The sequence below is a fragment of the Andrena cerasifolii genome, chromosome 12 (genome assembly GCF_050908995.1).
Source record: "Andrena cerasifolii isolate SP2316 chromosome 12, iyAndCera1_principal, whole genome shotgun sequence".
NCBI lineage: Eukaryota > Metazoa > Arthropoda > Insecta > Hymenoptera > Andrenidae > Andrena > Andrena cerasifolii.
In genome coordinates this window covers 10160966-10182374 of record NC_135129.1, presented here as the reverse complement: position 1 = coordinate 10182374, position 21409 = coordinate 10160966, and the positions used below count along the sequence as shown (strand labels likewise).

The window sequence follows — 21409 nt, the reverse complement described above, 5'->3', positions numbered from 1 at the left end:
CGTTTCCGTCCGAGCTTTTGAATTACACTAGAGTCAGGCTTGAGTCAGCACTGTCCGTTCGAAATTGCCCAGCCAGCTCGCAAGCGGTCTTTTATTGATTTCATTGATTTCATTCATTCCACCGCCATCCACTAGTGTACTCCTCCCTCACGAGTAACAAGCTGTACGCCACCGCAAACGCTCGTTATCACCGCAGAATACTTCTGTCTGTCTGCTCGAGCATCCGCCAGCAGTTTCACTCCAACGAGGCTATGGTGTCTTTGCAGGTTTACGCGGCCTACGAGACCGGTCTAGCATCTGGCACGAGCCTGAAGCTACACGTCACGCCGAGGACCACGGCCAGAGAGGTCGTGAACCTGGTGGTGAAGCAGCTGAACATGGCCGTAGTCCTGAAGGGGCAGGAGGGCCCCATCTACACGTCCGACGAGCTGCCGAACTTCTGCTTGGTGGCCGTGATCGGCGCCAGGGAGCGTTGTCTGAGGGACGACTTCAAGCTCCTTCAGCTTCAGAACCCTTGGAAGAAGGGCAGACTGTACGTGAGGCAGAAGCAGGACGTCCTCGCAGCCCTCGAGCACAGCAGCAAGCATACCGCGTATTTATAGCATAAGTAAACGAAAGAAGACGAGGCACAAGCAGGAGGATTAGTAGAAAAGATCTCGGAGAAGAGGACACACCCCTCTGTCTCGCGAGGAACCCTTGGTCTCGTAAATAACCGGCGATAGAGGCTAAACAATTTAACGCCGCTCTGTGCTAGTAAAACCGTCGCAGGAGGCTCGGAACCTCCAGTTCTCTTCTGTTTCGAGTACCGAAGCAGAGGGAGCATAGGCCGTTGCATCAGATGCGTTGATAACCAGCGACTCGTGCAGCACACGGAGCGTGGCAACGTGTACATAAAACGGACGCTCGGTGTAGTTACACGAGCGATCTCGCGGCCCTGCCGAGGTTCCGAGCGGGCCGCGCGTGATTAGACAGGCGAGGAAAGAGGATCGAAGCTGTATTTAGGCGACCCGTACATTCCAGACGAGTTACGCTGATCGACTAGGTAGTTTCTAAAGGAATGGATAATACTCAAGGTATACCGTTTTATTTTAGGTACCGATCTCAATGTTCCACTCGAGCGTACATGCTTCGGAGATCTCAGTGTCCCATTTAGATTCGACGTGTCCGGGCGATATCCAAATACCCAGTCCTGCACCCTGTACGATTCTCTTCCCGGCGGAGGGGAACCTTGGACACCTCGAATCTCGTCGAGAGAATGCAAACACCCTCGCGAGCGTAGGGAAGATTTTTCTATTAACGTCCCCTAAATTGAAGCGACCGTGCCGGGGCACAGTTTCATTTCCTCGGCTGTTCCGCTTGGCCGAGCGTTGCGAAGAACTCGAGAAACGGGGCGCGGTCCTCGGCGGATTATTCAGCCCCGAAGCAGCGCCCCTGCTCTTTCCTACGGGTTCCATTGTCGCCGCGGAATCCAGCGATTTCGTTTCCGTTTCCAACGTCGCCCCATTTTTCGAGACGGGAACAATGGAGTCGCGCCCGATTATCGGGAGCGAGCCACTCGAGGTGCTTACGCCGAGGGGGATGGCGAGGGCGGCGACTAGAGCAGACATCCGGTCGTAAACTGAAGCGTAGGTGTGATCCAGATGAAAGAGGCTTATAGACTGTTGCGTAGAATAAAAGAAAGAGTATTACTACGGTTAGTTTTCGTTCTAGGCGAGGATCGTCGCGTTTTTTCTTGTGTTCGTTCTCCGCGCAGGATGAACAGAGTCGATATATTTTATTACGAGATCGTTCCGCTATTTTTCGTGGCCCTCCAACGTCGATTTACACGCCGCGCTCGTCGCGCGTTTCCGTCTTGCCAAACGGGAATCGCGTATATCGGTTTCCTTTGCTACTTCGTTGCTGAGGAGAGAGAGCGAGAGAGAGAGAGAGAGAGAGAGAGAGGGGGGGGAGAGAGAAGTGGGCTGTCGTGTTTGCGGAGTTACGAGCACTCGAGGGCTAATATCGAGGCGTGGACGACGCGTCGATGATAATTACGGTGCAGAGTGGATTGTATAATATTCCCTGGACGCGCGATACCACTGTGCAGCGTCTCGAACAGCCTGGAATTGTTGTTTCACTTTCGGGGAACGGTCCTGGAAGTTTAACGCGTATAATGGTGCGAAACTTGTCGATGATTCTCGACTTTGTCTTTATCCTGTCGCGTCAAGTTGTCGATTTTTATTAGGGCGAGACGTTGAAGCCCCCTGATTCCTCTCGATTTCGTTCGTATTGCAGTGCGATTGTTTCGAATCCGCTTTCGGTAACTGTTGGTGTTAAGATCCGTCCTTCGCGAGGCAAATTTCGGAATTTCGATGCAGACGGCCTGAGGAGTGGTATCGCGCGCCGAGGGGCCACCTAAGTTTAAACGAAGATATACGATGCACATATTTTTTTATCGAGAAGGCTGGAAATGAGAGAGTGTGCGTGAGGAGAGAAAGAGATTTTTACTATATTTTGTCGGAGTGTGTACTCGTCACACGTAAACGGAGAGCGTGACCAGTGCGCGTCTCTCTGTTTCGCGAGAAGACGAAGGTGAAGGTCTGCGCGTGGTGCAGGGAGGGAATTAAGGCGGAGAGGGAGAAACGGAGGTGAATGCGAGGAGAGACCTTTAAACGAAAACGCTAGAAAATTTATTAGCTCTACCTGAGTGTTTATCGATGTTGAGTGTAAAATAATCATTAGGAGTTAAGTGTTACCGCGGGAGGGAAACGACGAAAATCGCAGAGAAGCCTAGGTTTTCCTCCCAAAGAGTCCCCCCTCCCAAAAAAAAAACAAACAAAAAAAGAGTAAAAAAAAAAGAAGGGACGAGAGAACGAACTACTTGTAAATATTCAAAGAAATCTATGTATGTATAAAATATAAATGAGAATGATCGAAGAAACGGAAGTGGATTGTTTTAATCCAGCTACGGTATCATCTGCACCGATACATCTATCGTCAGCTATTATCACGTAAGTCATCGTAGTGAATAATTGGCAGAGGAGCAAGTTTCCGTTGCGTTCGCCTGTCCCAAAGAAGCCAGAGAATGAGGACCACGTGGAACAAAGGAGGACCAACGACGAATCACGTGCGCCACACTCCAACACCTTTAACCTTTCAGAAACCTGGATAACTGGACCACAAGTCGTCAGTAGTAATTTCCAACGGTTCCAGAGAAAACAGCAGAAAAATCAATTGAAATTAGAGCATCCAAGCCCCAAGCTTCTTCTCAGGAACTTAAGTTACTTCTCATATTTTCACCCAAGCCCGCGTCGTTTCGGTCAAACGAGTGTCCGCAGCTCTTGTTTCATTACAGCGCGCTGCAAGTCCGAAGGAGTGGAGAAATGAACCCGGACCCTCACGACCGAGAGTCCCGCTGACCCACTTCCGCCTTGTTTCTCGTCTCATCTCGTCAAGCCACCTACTCCTTATTTATCCCCCACCTGGCGTAATTCTGCACTCTGGTCTTCCGGCTAGTTCCCAAGAGGAGATCCGTGGTAATGAAAAACTGCCAGGGCATCCCCTCCGCGGAGAGGTGGGCCACGGCGACTTCTTTCTTTCAATCAGCGACGTCCACGTTCATTTCCTATCACTGCTATATTTCCAGATATGTACTTGGAGCAGCAGAAAAGCACGGAATCTCTCGAATCATTACATCCTCGATTGGAGTCGCACTTACCTAGGCTAGAACCAGTGGATTGGCATTTGAAAATTTAAGTAACAGAACACCGTGAGGCCCTAGTACTTATTAATTTCCAAGGGGTACATTTTGAAGATTGAAATACTCGAGTAAAGTTCTCATTAAATGACCAGGCTTCCAAAAACTTAGCTTCACCGCTTCGTACAACGCCTCCGCCTGTTCGAGGGTGTAGAGCCCGTTGTTAAGTCTCCATGGTTCCCAGAGGCTTCGCTTTTGTGGGTGTATATACAGTTAATAGCCATTGTCAGGAGGACGTAGCCGCACGAGGCGATTGGTTGACCTGCAGTCCGGATTCGCCCTCGGCTGACCCCGTTGTTAACTGACCCACTCACGATACTGATAGCGGGACACCGTGCAACTCTGTACACTGGGTATTTCCTTCGTTCGCTCGGCGAAATTTTGGCGATTCAGATTTTGAAAACCGCGATGTTTTCCGCGTGCCACGCCGCTGCGAGGTAAGCTCGCAGGACTGTTTGGACTCTAAAATCATCCGGTAGCCTACTTGGGGCTCGAACTTTTCTCAGCTAGCTCAAAACAATCCTCTCTGCCTGCCGCTAAGAACCTGTTTCCAATAATAACGCGTACGATAGACTTGGGAGTCCGCAGTAGCTCGAGGCAGCCTAGTTTCCCAATAGTCGGCCACGATCGCTAATAACGACGTCAGGAGAGCCACGGGCACGATCGCTCTGCTTGGGAAAAATCGGATCCCGGACGCATCTGGGGGATCCGTGTTCACGCGTCTCTCGATCACGAGTTGCCACACGCCTGCATTGTGCTCGGCAACTGCTCCCGGCGCTGTCACGGGATTGCCGTAATAATTTGATTGATACCCGCTCTCCTTCTATCAGGAAACGCTCCGAGGATCGAGATCGAGCCTGAAGCAATCGGGAGCACGAGAGATCGGGAGAGAAGTTGGCTAGTTGAATTCGAAAGTTCGGCAGCTTTGGAACTTGATAGGACCCGAGGAACTTGAAGAACTGGCACCTAGAGAACAGTGGCAGTTGCGGAAATAGGAAACTTGGAAGCACGGATGGTGGTCGAGGGAATTTAAGAGACTTCTAGGAGGTATTCCGTTATTATTTTTTTGGTTGTGGCTGGGTGATCGGTTGCCGAGGCCGCGGATGCTGGAACGACGCGAAACCCGGCACCGCAGACGACTTGGATGGGAAGCAGTAGGTCGGTCAGCTTCTAGAACGAGGCTAGAGGCTCTTGGCAAATCCGGTGTCAATGAGATCGATTCACCCGACTTTGTCGCTCCAGTTATCGACAGGGAACTGGACCGTCTGGTTCTCTCGCGATTACGCTCTCAGCACCGAACCATAATTCGAGCGACGCAATGCAGATTGCCCCCTAAAAGAAAATCAACTCAAGGGGACGTTATCCTAGATTCTCAGGGGACTTAAATTTCTGTCCTATTTTCTATAAAAAAACGAACACGTCGAACAAGTCGATCTTCAAGATTAAATGGATAATTTAATACAAACTCGTACAGGCTTCCCACGAAAAGGACGCTATATTTAATCGGAGGGTTGAATAAAAGCTGTTCCTCTTTTCTTACTCTTCGCGCGAGCATCGTATTCAAAGATCTTTCCGTGGCTACAGTTAGACTTTACGGGAAAGGGGGTCTGAAGAAAAAAGAGGAGCGCGCAGATCCGGTACCGCGTACCCCATAATCGGCAGGGGGCTCGATTTTACACGGATCTTTGTGGCACGCGAGCGCACGCGCGCACGTGCACAGCCATGTTGCGAAAGAATTATACGGGGCACAAGGTCTGGCCGTTCGCCGGTCGAATTTTTACCAATCGAAGGTTAGGTTTCGCAGTTGGGTCCGCGTACCGATCTGTGGCCCCAGCATGCCCTCTCCCTCCTTCGCCGATGTCCCCGTATCATGGTACAGTCAGCTCTGCTATCGCGCTGCTTTTCCTTCAGCCATCCATCCTCCTCATCCCTTACATTTCAGATAAAGTTTCTCGGAGAGAAACCGAACATTTGAACGTTCCTTTCTAGAAAGTGACATCGTCCCTGCGGAAGACGATTCCTCATACTTCAGGGGGCCTTTTGTTCTCTATGAGATCAGCGTTTATCCTACACCCGAAGATGGTCCGACGATCAACTTCACCTCAGCAAAACCATCTTCCCTGTCCCTGTTCTATCTCAACAGCGAGATCCACTGATCAATAGCCAAAAGGGGACCACCGAAAAAAGGCCCAGAGCGCACTGGCCATTTCGTTCCCGTTGCAATTGGTAAATCAAAGCAGAAGCTGTTTGTTCAGAAGAGCCCTTGTCCCTCGCGAGCAGGATCTCCTTATCAAAATTGGAGGCGTCGCGTGCTATCAGGAACGACTGTACCTCGGGGCCCCGTGAGTCAGAGCGACCAAGAGCGAAGAGTGGAGGCCACTCGCACGGGTGTCCCCTCCTGCGGGGACACGGAGGACAACGGCGACGAAGGAGACCCCGACGAAGAAGAAAAGAGAGACGAGCGGCCGTGGCGAGGCTTACCACGAGGCCGTCGCAACCGATCAGTTTGTTCGACGTGCACAACCGGCTCGGACGTGGCCGTCGTCGCCGATTGTAAACCCGCAGTGAGCCACCATAGAGTACGAGGCGCGGCATAGAGAGCATCAGGCCCTCAAGAGGATGTCGAGGCCCTTCGCCGGATAAACGTCGCCTTCGTCACTCTGTACGTTCCTAATTCAACATTCGTAACCCTCTTCCCCCGCGATTCTTAAAGAAACCTCGGCCCCTCTTTGCCGCGCGATTTCTGAAGGCTTGAACGTTTCTCCACTGGGTACGGTTAGAATAATCTATTTCCATTTGATTTCCCTGGAAAAATGCTCCGTGTAGCCTGGTGGATAACACTGCTTCGGGTTTCTGGAGTCATTCTTAATCCTCCCGGAGGAAGAATCGTTGAGAACATTACTGTCTCTCCTCTGGAGGGTGACTATTATGGTATCCGAAAGGGGGGCACGTCCTCCTATCTCCTAAAAATGCCCCTTCTTGTTTTACCCACAACTCAGGAATGAAAAAGGAGGACAGTCTAGTCTGAAATCGTTTGAAAAGGAGTACGTTGTAAAATAAAAGGAAATTTTAGATGTGAAATTTTATTATGTAAGGAAACATTAATGTTTACGTTACATTAGAATAATCTTGTAGCTAGATTCTTTATTTAGGGCCTGAATATTTAGTAGCTACAGGATTATTCTATCGTGACGTAAACATTGCTTCCTTACATAATAAAAGTTGGCATCTAGAATTTCCTTTTATTTTACAACTTTCTCCTTTTTCATTTTTCGATCTGGTAACCCTATTCCTCTGCAGTAGTCTCATTTACTGGTTTGGCCTTCGCTGCGATTTTTACGGAGACATTTCTTCAACTTCCTTTCAACTATCCGCAGCCTGAATCGCTTCTCCAGAAATCCGAATTGTTCAGTGCCAATTACGAAGAGTGCCTAATTGTAGCCCCTCGTTAGAGACGCGCTGTTTTCCCCCCCGCGAGAAGCAGCGGCCAGAAAATTGAAGAATGTTCGTCCCATTAGGGACATTGTTCTTGTTTCGCGCCGTAAAATTCGCTTTAACGATCGTGTGCCAGGGAAGTAACCCGGTCTCGCCTTTTTCCGGTAAGGTCGCCGGCAGGAAAGCTCGCCTTATACCGCCATTAGTATAATTAACCCAGATTTTCCCGGATTTATGGTGAACGGCGCGCGGGTCAGAGCCGTACTCGCTACATTGTAATGCCTCGTCCACACCGTTGTTCCCTCGCTTCTTGGGCCGACGTTTTTCTTAGAGAAACTCCATAATTTCGCCTGCTAATTCCACGTTCCACTGTGCAATGAGATACCTGAACTGGGGGGGATCCTTCAATCTCGCGACGTTTCAAGTGCCACGTTAATTCGGGCCCCCCTCCCTCGAGATGCGGAGGGGGAAATACGAAGTATTTAGATTTACAAGGGGAGGACACCATGTGGTAGACACCGATTTTGATGAGCCTTGGCACGATGGATCTATGTGGAAAATAAGTAAATAGGTGTCCGAGCGTTTCTGCCAATGGGCCTTAGTAATAGATATATTTACATGGAAATTATTAAAAAATTTTAGTGGGTAAAAATCCCACACTACCCTGGCGCCCCCGGGGATTCCCCTCTGAAGGAGTCGGGGTGCCTTTTGAAGATTTCCCCAAGTTAAAAAAAAGTTATAAAAAAAATAATTTATAAAAAAAAATATATAAATTTTTTTTTAACTTGGGGAAATCTTGAAAAGGCACCCCGACTCCCTCAGAGAGGAATCCCCGGGGGCGCCAGGGTAGTGTGGGATATTTACCCACAAAAACCCCACGGCCACTATGAAATTTTTAATAATATTACATCTTTATTATTAAGGCCCATTGGCAGAAACTCTCGGACACCTATTTACTTATTTTCCGCATAGATCCATCGTGCCAAGGATAATCAAAATCGGTGTCTACCACACGGTGTCCCCCCCTTGTTAGAAGACAACCTGGCGGATTGATTCGCGAGATCGATCGGTCTCGCGTTGATCGACGCCGGTGAAAATTTAGAAAGTAGCTCGCCAGATATCCGAAGCAGTTTTCGCGATCGTGGACGCGGCATTAATGATTGATGGTACTCCGTTGATGAACGAGTGAATTAATAATCGCAAGACGTTTCACAAGATTAATTCGTATTCTTCCCGGGCAATTAGCTTCTAACGCGTCGGCGCTATTGATGGATTGCTGTTAGGCGATAGAGCATAGATGGATCTCGATCGTCGCTGTCGGGCCATCCTTTGCCGCGAGTAACTGTAATTACCCTTCGCGCAGATTCGAGAGAATAATTATTATTAATTGCCAAGGATGGCGCGATGGCAGTGAGTTGTATCGAAAGCTGACAGCAACGAGTCGGGCAATTAAGAGACAGAAACATCGACAAATTAAAATATTGTGCTGCTAAGAAACGAATACCAATTAAGAAGGGACAATCTTTTAACCCTTTCCCGCGCATCGCTGCACTGCAGCCACTGTAAAAGGTGAACTTTCGTTCAGGAGAGAGATTCGCGGTTTAATACGAGAGGACACTCGGCAAGGGACAATGTCGGAGGGCTGCACGAGTTGCAGGGGCGCGAATTATGCAGGCACGGCGCTGCAGTTAGGCTCGGCTTCCGGCGGCGGGACCGGAAGCGGGTCCTCCGCGTCCGGAGGCTCCTGCACCAACACCAGGCGCGTGCAAGTACGGGCGAAAGTGTTGTACGGGTCTGGCAAGGCCATCGCGAGCTTGCAAGCACAGGAGAAAGCCGCCAGACACTGAAAAGGTACACTAATTCACGGTTTAAGTACTCGCTAATCACTGCGATTGACGCTGCGTAATAATCGGATAATCATATACAAGCTATAGATTGATTGAAAGTACGATTAACTATTGACCGAAACGTCGGAAGATGATACTTCTTATATTTGCAAATTAGCTTTTATTCTTTTAATTCACCGAAACTGTGCGCCAGAAAAATCATGTTTTAATTTTTTAAAAAAATTTTACGGCCAAAATTCCGACTTCGTTATTCAAAGTACGACTACGTTAAGGAAAATTGTGCCCTTCGAGCCTGCCGTGTTTGCTCCACTCTCTAGAATCGTCCGAAGGCCTTAGTTCTTTCACTGTAATCGTGAAATGAGAGTGAAGTAAAAAGCAGAATTTAACGCAGGTACTTCCAAGCGCTCAGTAGCATCCACGACATCATTCACCAGTTAGGCATCCGATTTCCTCTCGACAAGTGCCTCCGAAGTCCCCCCTCGCGACACTGGGAGACCCAGAAAGAAGCGACCGTCGCGACGAAAGATTGAAGGCTGACGACCGGCGTAAACACCGATCCACGAGCCGCGCAATTACCGTAATATCGATTTCGATGCTCCTCCGACAGTTCCAAGAGGAATCACGTGCACGCCTTCCCGAGGCATCTAATCGAAGTGGACTCGGCGTCTCTTCCTCTCCGTCGCGCCTCGAGCAGCTTGGTCTCTCGAGGGCTCTCATTATGCGAGAGAGAAATCCTCTGATCGCCGGGCAGCAGATCGTGAAACGCTTAGTCGAAATCGAAGAGGTGAGGCCCGAAGGCCAGCCGAGTAACAGTAAAAATCACAGAAGAAGGTACACGACCGGGCGATCGGGCAAGGAACACACAAAAAAAAAGAAAACAACCGTCCTGCATCGTTCGTCGTGGAATAAGACCGGTCGACCAGCCTCCACGGGACTTAGTACTTGGTGGACCGTCCTCGAGGAGGCCACGTATCGCGAGGGACAGTTGCCTGAGCCTGTTCGATTCATCTCTTGGGGGTAGAACCCGTGGCCTCCGGTCGAGTGCACTACGAGGGAGCTTCTAGCAATGGCACCTTCGGCTTTGTGAGTTTCTTCGCGCCTCTTTACTGGGTTCTGATTAACTCCGCTTCTATGGGTTGGCGACGATGACGCTTCGAAACTCGGGGAAGCAAAAGATTGTAGTTTGATGCAGGTGGAGGCTTCAGGGAGAACAATATCTTGCGACAAATAGCGTTAGGTTGAAACGTCACTCTTGTAATCTTTCAGTGTTAACATTAGTATGCTAATATATAATATAAGTTCATACTGAGCAGTGAATATTAATACCGAAAGATTCCAAGAGTGACGTTCCAAGTGTACGACATTTCTTAGATGTTACTGTCCTTGAAGCCTTGAATTATTTTTTTTTTAATTACCTTTCTCAAGCATCAGTCTTTCTCTGTTCTGTCGCACAAAAAGTTGCCCCTTGATTTTAAGGAATATCTGAAGATTCCCCGAGGAGGAGAAAGTCGGAGTTTCTTTGCGCGTGCACGAGGCAAACTCAATTTCGTTATTTCGTTTCGTGCCAGCATCCCACGATCGATGGTCCCGTTACATCTACCGACATTCCAAATAAAGATATCGCGTCTGTTGCTCGTGATACTTGCGGCTTCGTTTCGTTATCTGTTATCGCCGCTGGTTTCCTCCATCTGCGTTCGGACTTTTCTGCGCCAGCTGCCCGCGGTTCTGCGCGAGTTCCCTCGCGGGGATCGATCGTTTCTTTGTAACAGTCTCGTTTCCACGAGCGGGGCACCGTGAGATCTATGGATCCCGCCGCGGACAGGCATTCGCGGCGAGTAATTGAGTGGAAAAAGTCGATAACGGGTATTTGCATATTACGAATGCGTGTCTACGCGTCGGTGATCGATGATCTAGTTCGATGCCGGCGTGACGCGAATCGCGATGCACCGCGACGGTGGTGATCGCGCGCCGGCTCCTCTCGCGGTCGGCGCGATTAAATGCAGCGAGCGCAACGGAATGCAAATGCAACGGGCGCGCGTGCCGCGGGACCGAACGGTACCCGACGTGCACGAGGATCAGCCCCATTCAGCTGTGCTTTGTGCGATTTCGCCCGTGAGAAAGTCAGCGTCACGCCTCGGGGAAACGCGAAGCTGATATCGCGCCGGGTAACGACGGATGCTCTGTGTCCTTGGAAGTGCTCGGATTCCTCAAGTACCTTCGAACATAAAGCATAAAGAGGTTTTCAGAGAACTGTCAATGAATCTATAGCTCGCACAGGATCGTCTAGATGTTGCGCAGAACTTAATCATTCATTTAGTGCCATTCTTCCAGTATCCTCCTCGCCCTGCTCTCCTCCGTACTATCGAAATCAACGACCAAGCATGAACCACCCCAATCGACGAACGCAGAAGATCCCACGATGGACTCACCGAGGAGCAGCAGCCCGATGTGTCGCGTCGAAGTAAACAGAGAGACCGAGGAGGATAGCGAGTCTCTGGAAACTCTGTTCATCCCAGAAGATCCGAATGAATACGCGGAAATCTCGCTCCAAGCGCGGCAGGCTCTCGGACGGGGGGAGGAATCGACGAGCCTGCTCGACCGCGAAGCCCTGGACGACGCGACGCAGCGAGGCGGAGGGACGACGCGTAGAGAACTCGCTGACGAGGGGACGGTCCTCTCGGGGGAGACTCGTGAAAACGTGGAAAACACGGGCGGAGAGAAGCTTGCACCGGGAGCGTCGTCGAAGACCGTCGAGGATACATTTTTTAAGCTTGGTGGCTCCGTGGAAGCCGAGGGGAGTTCGAGTCTGCTGGAGGAGGAATATTCGCCGAGAAATCCAGGAGGAGCTTCCTCGGGGACCACCCTGGGGAGTAATCGAGGCACCGAGGTGGCGGCGGCGGTGGAAAGCAGCGGCGGGAAGCTTGGCGACGAAGGGAAGCTCGAGCCGGATGAGGAGGACGTACTGGAGGCTGCTAACTTCGGGCTGGAAGCTATGAAGAACCTGTACTCCGTGAAGGAGCCCACGCTGTACTCGATGGGTGGGTGGTATTGAATATTTCAAAGGAAATCCATCGACGGTAGTTGTAATTCCGCTGAAACTTGGTGACAGGGCTTTACCTAGACACGGATAATCCAGCGAGGTACGTGGCAGCTTTCAATGACCAAACGGAGGAGGCCAGGGCACTCGCCAAGTACGGATTCGCTGTTCTTCAGGGCACCGCTATGTTCAAGAAAAAGTAATCATTTTACCAGGCTTCCGATTTATTATCTCTATCAGGCACCTGTGCATATTTTGATCCCAAGCTGCTCTTCACCTTCCTGTTCAAGGTTCCCAGATGCCACGACGGACTTTCTGCTGTCTCGTCGAAGTCAAAGCAACCCTCTCCGACGTCACTGTCCAAACAGAGGGGTGCCCGACTGCCCAGCAGCCAGTTTCAGATACAGGACGTCCGATGGAAGCTGTAACAACTTTCAGCACCTGTGGTGGGGCTCTGCCATGTCTCCCATGCAGAGGTGACTTGCCAGGAAGCAGAAGGTGGCGGTAGTTCTGGTATCTAGACATTTGCACGCGGCCTTGCTTTCAGATTCCTGCCGTCGGTGTACGACGATGGTGTTCAAAGCGTTCGGAGATCGGTGAGTAGAAGGCCACTTCCTAGCGCGCGACTAGTCACCAGCGTCATCCACGAAGACAGAGATGTCCCTTTAGCCTCTGTCACTCATATGCTGATGCAGTGGGGGCAGTTCGTCGATCACGATGTGACAGGTGAGCGATCTTTTCAATAGACTCTCTTTCTGAAAACTTAACGCTTAAGGATGTATCGGACCTATCCTCAAAGTTGTACCAAGTTGATGAAAATTTTTGAGATTGTTGTTTTTCAATCTTCCTGATGCGCTGCGAAAATTTTAAACGAATTCACTAAACGGTTGCTGAGTTATAACGATTTTAATTTCCATTGCTTTTACACGTACTCTTATAGAGAGAGACGATCTTGATATATAAAACAACTGGAGAAATATTGAAGAAATGGTACCAATGTTTTCAACTTCTTTTTTTTAAATGTAGCGTATGGATAGATGAAAATATCTGCCGCGTTTCAATTGTTCTCACCACACCGTTTTAAAGGAATAAATTATAACTTGAGAAAATTGTGAATTCAGGGCACTTTCACTGGCAAAAGATTAGCAAATAATGCTTGAAAATGCATTTGTAAAGTGAGAAATACCTTTCTAGGAGTAAAAGTAAGACTCCAACTATAGTTCGAGTTCCTTACATCTAGATTTACTATGCGTAAGATGTAGATATTCTAGTATTTCAAATTTCATACACTTTTATCTAATATTGTACGTCCGATACATCCTTAAGGATACATAGCTCTTTAAATTTTTTTTTTAAATTTTCACTGTTTGAGAAAAGAGATATCTATGAACATTAAACTATAAACTGTGATATTTTGAATAATATATGAAACCAACAAACACGAAAGTGTTTAGATTTTAAAAGCCTTGTAAACTTTGTTCTGTATAGAGCCGGTAGTTAGGCCCACTTACCTTATAGCGAAACTGTTGTATAATGACTAGAATATTTTGCGCGCTCTACAGCAACTGGTCAGAGCAGAGGCTTCAACGGTACCATACCTCAATGCTGTCTGAAGTTCGGCACTGGCTTCCAGCCACCAGAATTAATGGTAACTATCTCGGATCTTGCACGCATCTGCCTTTAAAATACAGTTGCGTGGGAATAAAATGGATTTTCGTAGCATCCCGAGTGCCTGCCGATAGCCGTGAGCGCGCAGGACAGTTTCTTCGGCCCTCTGGGCGTAAAATGTTTAGAGTTTCTTCGAAGTGGCCCAGCTCCCAGGGAGGACTGCGAATTCGGCCCCAGGGAGCAGTTATCGCAGGTTACGAGCTACCTGGACGCGTCCACGGTGTACAGCAGCAACGCCTTTCAAACTGACACTTTACGGCTGTTCCGAAACGGTGGGACGTCGTTTATTCGTCTACGGAACTTCTCGAGAAGCACTCCACTGGGCCGTCTTTCACTATCGGCAGACACTGTTATGCTTTCAGGTCTCCTGCAGTATGGGAAGCTTGAATCGCAGAGGCCTCTGCTTCCCAGGCTGAATGCCGATCTTTGCCGGCGTGGATCCCTGTCGACGAGCTGCTTCCGAGCCGGAGACGGTCGCCTGGGCGAGCAGCCGGCCCTCACGTCGCTCCACGTCGTCTTCCTCAGGCTTCATAACAGAATAGCCACGAAACTCGCCGGACTGAATCCTCACTGGAGCGACGAGAAGCTGTTCCAAGAGTCCAGGCGGATCGTCGGGGCTCTCGTGCAGCACATCACCTATCGAGAGTTCCTGCCGATCGTTCTCGGTAAATACCTAGTCGCATCTGTCGAATAGTCAATCCTGTGGAAGCGCTTGAAGACGAAACTGTTACCTTCCAGGTCAGGACGTGATGAAGATATTCGGGTTAGAGGTGCAGAGGAAAGGCTACTACGAGGGGTACGATCCAAATGTGAATCCAACCGTTGCCAATGGGTTCGCCACTGCAGCCTATCGATTCGGTCACTCCTTGGTCCAGCACAGCTTCGTTCGATTCGACAGCGATCACCAGCCAATCTTCAACAGTAAGTGAATAGCAATCGACTAGGAGACCAAGAACCAGCAGTTCAAGGGTCCTAAATCATCCACGATTGCCTCGTATCGCAGACGTGACCATCCACAAGGAGTTCAGCAACCCAGCGAACTTGGAGACAGCAGGCTCAGTGGACCGTCTGCTTCTGGGCTTGATCAATCAACCCTCTCAAAGAAGGGACGAGCACATAGCCGAGGAACTGACCAACCACCTGTTCCAAACTCCCAGCTTCCCCTTCGGGATGGACCTAGCCTCCATCAACATCCAACGAGGCAGAGACCACGGCGTCCCACCTTACGTACAGTGGCGCGAACCTTGCGGTCTGTCCCCCGTAAGAAGCTTCAAGGATTTGGAGAGACTGCTGGCACCCTCGGCAGCCTGGAAATTCAAGCTGGTCTATCCCTCCGTGGAAGACGTGGATCTCTTTACAGCTGGCCTCGCGGAGAAGTCTGTCAGCGGTGGTTTAGTGGGCCCCACCTTCGCCTGCATCATCGGCCAGCAGTTCAGCAACCTCCGCCGCGGCGACAGGTTCTGGTACGAGAACCCTGGGCAGGAGAGCAGTTTCACCCCTGGCCAGCTGCAGCAGATCAGGCGGGTCAGCCTGGCCCAAGTGCTCTGCTCCACGATGGACGACATCGACACCGTTCAGCCGTTCGTCTTCCTCGCGCCGGACAACCTGAGGAACCGCCGCCTGCCTTGCGACGACCCAGCGATCGGCCAGCTGGACTTGGAGTTCTGGGCAGAGAGGCCGTCGAAGCTGAGAAGCAGAGCTGGGATCTTGGACATACTGAAGAAGAAGCCTAAAGTCACCACCGCCAAGCCCACCACGCAGGAACGGATCAGTCCAATCTCCGTGAACATTGCTCCTCAGAAGACGCCACCATTGAAGGGTAGCATCCATCAACAGAACAGGGTGGTCGTGAAGAAGCCACTGGGTCCACCGGACAACTTCACCATCGTGGTACAGAACAACGCTGTGAATTCGCCTATCTTCGTCAACGACGCAGTTTATGGGTCGAACTTGGGAGGAGATCCTCTGGGAAATCAGCAAGCGCAGATCAACCCTTCGAGACCGATTTTCGATGTTATCAGTAATAGACCGTTCCAGCATGGTCCTTTACAATCGATTCCAATGTATGTACCACTGAAACCGATCCCCACGTCGCCACCGTCCCTGCCCAACGCGCTAGCTGGGCAGCCTTACGTCCCCTACGCTTTCAACGACCCAAGCAACCCCAATCCCTTGAGTCAGGGCTACCAGTCGAGTTACGGGCCCAGCGACGTCCTCTTCGAGAGCTACTCAGCCAGCACGCCCAGACCAACGTTGTACACTTACTACACAAGCTTCCAGAGACCTTCGACGCAGAGGCCTCCCCACGACGTGGACGCCTACCTGGTGAATTACAGGCCGAGCCCTTGGTCGAGCCTCGAATCGCAGCAGCAAACGGGTGGACAATTACCGAGGCCTCATTACGACGCCCCGGGGAACCAGCAGCCGCACAGTGGGAGCAGCTACGAGGCGGCTAATTGGCAGAAGTTGCAGCAACAGCACGATTTCGTTAATCAACCTAGCGGCCAGGGGCATTGGAGCTCGCAGGGTTATGGGCACAGGCCGAGCAGCCCGCATCCCGCTGATCGGGGCTCACAGAACAATATACACGAAATCAGGCCGTCCGCCTTGCCTTCTTATCAGATACTCGATAAACCATACGATCAACACTCGATCGGGCCGCTTCATCAGCCGACTAGGCGGCCGATTACGCCCACCTATCAGAAAGAATCTGACAGGCCCGATATCCATCAGCCAGCAGATTACAACGCTGCGCTCACTGGGAGACCATTCCCGAACACGGTGGACTACGGGGTCAGCGTTAACTCCGACACTTTGTACTCGAAGAGTCCCTCTTCTCCGGCGGAAGAGTTCAAGAGACCAAGCAGACCTTACTCCGATCCCGCTCCTATTTACAGACCCGTGCAAGACGTTCCCAAACGCGATCAGTCTTGGCAAGCCACCATCGCACCGCACAAAGATCAGCTGGATAAGCTGGACAGTGGTTCTTATCAGAGCCTGGCGCGACCAACACCAACGAAGGTTCACAGCGTCACTATAGTGACGGAGGCCGGTGGATCTGGGTACAAGGTCGATGGAATAGGGGACCGAGTCACCGGCGAAGTTCCAAAGCCACTGGTTCCTCAGGTTAACGACAATAGGCAGGTAATCAGGCGCCCTGGCCAGTACTACTACGAGAAGAACGTGTTGCACCGATATCCCGATAAGATAGAGGATCAGGCCGCGGTGCACGGGCATGGATTGGCGGGGAGCGACGCGGAGCAGAGGCACAAAGCGGCCGGCGGAGGGGAGTCGATCGGGGAACGTGTCATCGACCGTTCCGAGGGGAGCACTCAGGTTATCGATGGAGATGAAAATGGCAGTGACGTCGCGGGGACGACCAGTCGGACGAGGAACGTAACTGGCGGCAGCGAGCGCGACGATGACGCGGATCACAGCCTCGCTGGTGCTTTCGCGGAGGAGATCGAAAGCATTACGTCGACGGACAGGTATTTTTCGAGGCTATTCTCCTCCGTTGCTTGCACAGCCCCGTGCGCGATCATCGCCTGCTAGCGATAACACCCTTATCTCGATTCACGCGCGCACACAAGACACTCGCTGTTTATTGGCAATAACGATTTTAGCCGTACGAGACTTTTCCATTTGTATTCTGCGCTCTGTCTACGCGCAAAGTGGAGCAACGATGGTCACTCCACTTAGGAGTCACTTGTTATCTCTGTAATCTGTCGCAGTTTGGAAATGCCTATCGGTGTTTGCCGCGTTAAAATCGATTTTGTGTATCCTGATTGTTCTTGGAGCCGTAGAGCTTGCACCTTGAAGCACTGATTTCTTGTCAGAATTCTGTAGGGGCGCTCCTTGAGGGGTCATTCTACTTTGATCGAACGACAAATTAAGCTGTTTTTAAAGATTATTTCTCTCAGTAAATGCCACTTATAATGAAATAAATCTTTTTGGTATTTGTTGAGCTACTCTGTTTTAATTGTTTTTTTTACAGAGTCAATATGACACCTAAAAAGAAAACAGAAATTTCCCGGCTCAGGCTTATCCGAAACAAAAAATTCGAAAAGATTCTTAATCCGCACGAGTGTCGCTATCGCCCTTAGCTCAAAACACTCCAATAGTTGTATTGAGTGTTCCCGGAGGAAAATCTCGGTTATTTTTCGACAAAAATTGTTAATTCAGCTACGGGCGATAGCGATACTCCTGCAGATGAAGAATCGTTTCGAATTTTTTTTAGGTGCAATATGGACCTGGAAGTTAAAAATATTCTGTTTAATTTTTTTTTGTGTAATATGAGAGTAGGTTAATAAATAACAGAAAGATTTATTTCATTGCATGTTGTGTGTATTTCGAAAAAATCTTTAAAATAGCTTGATTTTTCGACCGATCAAAGTAGAACGACCCCTTGAATTACGTAAGAGCAATTCTCGCGATCTCCTACCCCCTCCTCCAGTATAACAATTCAGTCATTAAAATTCTTTTCAGGCTTTGTACAATCCATTTAACTGGCTTTCGTGTGTGCGACGAAGCATGATTTTTTAAGTTGCTCGTATCGAAGACCAGGTTAAAAAATATATTACGTAAGACGCTACCAGACTTCCCCCTGTAAGAAAACGTAGGAAACTCCCGACCCCCTACCACCCCAAAGAGCCTTACGTAATTTAAGGACGACCCGTTAAAGGACAGACGGGTGTCTTTGTTGAGGCGCGGGCAGACAGTTCACCCTTTCCCTTCTCGTGCTTTCAGAACGATCTATTGGCTGAACCCGCAAGAGGACACGAGCCTACCGTCAGCTCTGGAGCTGCCAAAAGTGCCATCGGACGCAGCCGCGGCTGCCAGCGAGCTCCCCAAGCCCATTAAATGCAGAAGTTACGCTTCCTAAGTCCTCTTCCCACCCAGATCCCTCCGCTCTCGAGTTTCTTGGACCGCCGAGCGAACGGTCATTCGCTTTTGCTCGCCGCGACCCGCGCTATTCGAGTTTCGTAATAACGTCACTGTCGAGCTGGCCGAACGACAGCGTTGCCTTGGGGATTTATACCGAGGCTCTCGCAACGCCAGCGTTTATTGTCTCGCGAGAAAGCATTTTTGCCGCGGGACGACGCGCCAATCGATCGTGGATCATAGATCCAGCGATAAGTCCGGGGATCGAGGGACGATGCGCAACTATCAATAGCTTGTAAGACGCGATTATTTGTGAACCGGAGGACGCGCAACGACGAGCAGTTCCGGTTTCGCAATGACAGATGCGCCATAGCAAGTTTCTGAAGGGTCAGGTGGAACGTAGCCTAGTTTTATGCCAATTTTAAACCGGCCCGCTATGTCTGGAAGCACTCGGGACTATTTTCAGACGCAGTTTCCCCAGTCACTGCGCCTCGTGCGCCGCCTGTCGACACCGGTAACTTTAATTACAGGTCCACCAGCGCCCTTACCCTTCCCTCAACCAGAGCTCCCGGTTAGCGTTAGAAACTCTTTTAATTTCCAAGGAAACAGTCCTCCGCGCCTCTCCCCTTTTCGCCGCTGAAACAGTGTCACTTAAGTGACATTCGTGATTTATCCAAATCTACCATTGCTCGGAAATCGATCAACGTTAATTAACGATATTTACGCCGCCACTTGGAGAGCTCGTGCGTGGATCAGAGTTAACTCGTCGAGTGATAATATTATCTCCGTTGTAACGTCGAGAGGGAAGAGATCGCTGGATTCTTTTACCTCCATTGGACGCGTCGTCTCGGGGAGTCGAGGCGGTTTCGCGCGGAAATGGTACCTCGGTGGAGAAGTTTCGCTGGGGAAGAAGCCCCTTTGGAAGTTGCCCGCGAATAAAGCCCGCCAGGTGAATTACTCGAAGTGCATTCGCCGTTCCGCATACCGTTAGCCGTCCCGAAGAAAACTCGGCCCTTAACAGGGCTCTAGACGTCGAAGGCTGCCTCCACGCATAGTTATTCAACTCGCAAGCTTGCCCGAGAAGTTCGTAGTTGGGACAGTCGGGCAAGCCCCATAACTCCGTCCAGAAAGATACATACTCTCGCGCTTCTGCCGAGTTTACCAAAGTGCAGAGTTAAAATTCCTTTCATCGGCGAGCCGGCAGTGACCCGGAGGGATCGCAGCAGCGGAGCTCTGGCGAAATAGATCCCGGAGCGAGGGCGCGTGAAATAAACCAGTGCTGTCGACACCCTTTCGCTATTTTTTGTTTACTAGCGTTACATCTAATCGCGATTATGCCCACTTTTCTGCGTTTCGGCTGGGGGATATTTTCGTGCGAATTTGCGCAACTCCGGCCGCGTGTTTCGCTCGGCCTAAGTGGTTCGCCCGGCACGGGTTTTCGGGTCACCAGAAAACAGAGCCGATCGAAATGCAGTTTTCGATGTCGTGACCTGGATTCGCGGCTTGCTACGTGTCAACCGAACGCAACGGCGAGGAACGATGGAAACTCGCTCGACCAAACTGGATCCGCTTCGATTCGAGCCTCCTTTCGTCTCGTCCGCGGGACTTTCGGCGGTGATAGCGTCGCGCGGCTAGTAAAGCGCCAGACGCGACAGAAAAATCGCCGCACGCGCGTCGGGGAGAAATTATCAGAGTTGATTTGCCGATTCCGCGAGACTTTCCTCGTAATTACAGGGGTTGGCTTTTTATTTAAAATCAAACTGGTCTTTAAAAGTGGCTCTCTGCGTGAAAGCTTGAACGGGCTGGTATGCAGCGACACGAAGAAAAAGAAGCAGCCGCAGGTGCGCCGGTCTCCGAGTATTTTTTCCCATCGCTAGATCGGATGTCCTCCTTCGAACGAGACGGGAGGATCGCCGGTGATTCCGAAGTCTGTCGTCGGTAGCGTTATCTGAACTGACCTAAGATTCGTAGGCTGAGATTAGATCTGGCGAGAAGGTCGAAATTAAAGCTGCTTGAGACGATTGCATCGCTGCGTATTGGCGTGTCTTATCGAATCGCCCGGCAAGGCAATACATAATTTCTTTGAGCCTCTTTATCTGTTAAGTCGGCCAACCTGATAGCCAGTTCCTCTCGTCGGGAAACTTTGAAACTGTGAGTAAGCTTGGGTTTTCTTAAGGATGTTTCAGATATGAGGAGCACCGAATTGCAACAGAGCTGGGAATTTTTTTTTTTTTAATTAACCTGGCATTGAGCTTGAGGAAGTGAAAGTGCGAGATGTTTAGAGAACAAACGCGACGGTTAAAGGCAGCTGCAGCGCTAGGATCCTCTAAGCGAAGATCATCTCGACCGTTGCAACAAGTCAATTAAATGATGCAACAGCCTGGATGCTACTTTCGTCACGGTTCTCACGTTAATTCGCTGTTGCTCCTCCTTTCGCCACTGCAATTGCCGCGCGAAAACAATTGTCATATCGTGAACGGGGTGCTACGATTAATTAAAACACAATCCTCCGCGCTGCAGCAACAAGGGCGCGCGTTTGAAAGTTGCGAGGAAAATCCTGCGCACTGATTGGCTCGCCCGCGGACCTGGACTCCCTTCGACCAATCACGTGCACGCGCGAGGATTACGAATACGTTTGCTGCATAGCTTCGTTACTGCGATACGTTTGAAAAGGACACATCGAAGCAGTCAAATATCATTGAAAAGTGTAATTAATTAACTCTGCAATACGCAGAGCACTGAGAGCCTCGAATGGTGCCTCTAAACAAGCGGGCTGAGAATTCTTAAATTACACACCAGAAGAAA

The 21409-nt window shown here is 50.3% G+C and overlaps 2 protein-coding genes across 13 annotated transcripts in view; both read left to right on the top strand.

Moving 5' to 3' along the window:
• Nucleotides 1-2920, top strand: part of Wake (ankyrin repeat and fibronectin type III domain containing protein wide awake) — a 113860-nt gene extending 110940 nt beyond the window's left edge. For 10 of the 12 annotated variants that reach the window (XM_076823637.1, XM_076823632.1, XM_076823634.1 and 7 more), the window contains one exon: nt 267-2920. In XM_076823637.1, coding sequence (XP_076679752.1) covers nt 267-602 — 336 coding nt within the window. In that variant the 3' untranslated portion in view covers nt 603-2920. The remainder of the gene's footprint in view (nt 1-266) is intronic. The other 2 variants (XR_013086779.1, XR_013086780.1) reach the window with 2 other exon arrangements.
• Nucleotides 2921-8575: 5655 nt separating this feature from the next.
• On the top strand, nt 8576-19878 carry LOC143375379 (uncharacterized). The gene is made up of 12 exons (XM_076824386.1): nt 8576-8581; nt 8757-9022; nt 11350-12056; nt 12128-12254; nt 12346-12531; nt 12603-12781; nt 13618-13703; nt 13776-13995; nt 14086-14388; nt 14462-14644; nt 14727-17211; nt 18470-19878. Exons 1-12 carry the CDS (start codon nt 8576-8578, stop codon nt 18603-18605), a joined length of 4884 nt encoding a protein of 1627 aa, XP_076680501.1. The 3' UTR covers nt 18606-19878.
• Nucleotides 19879-21409: the final 1531 nt, after the last annotated feature.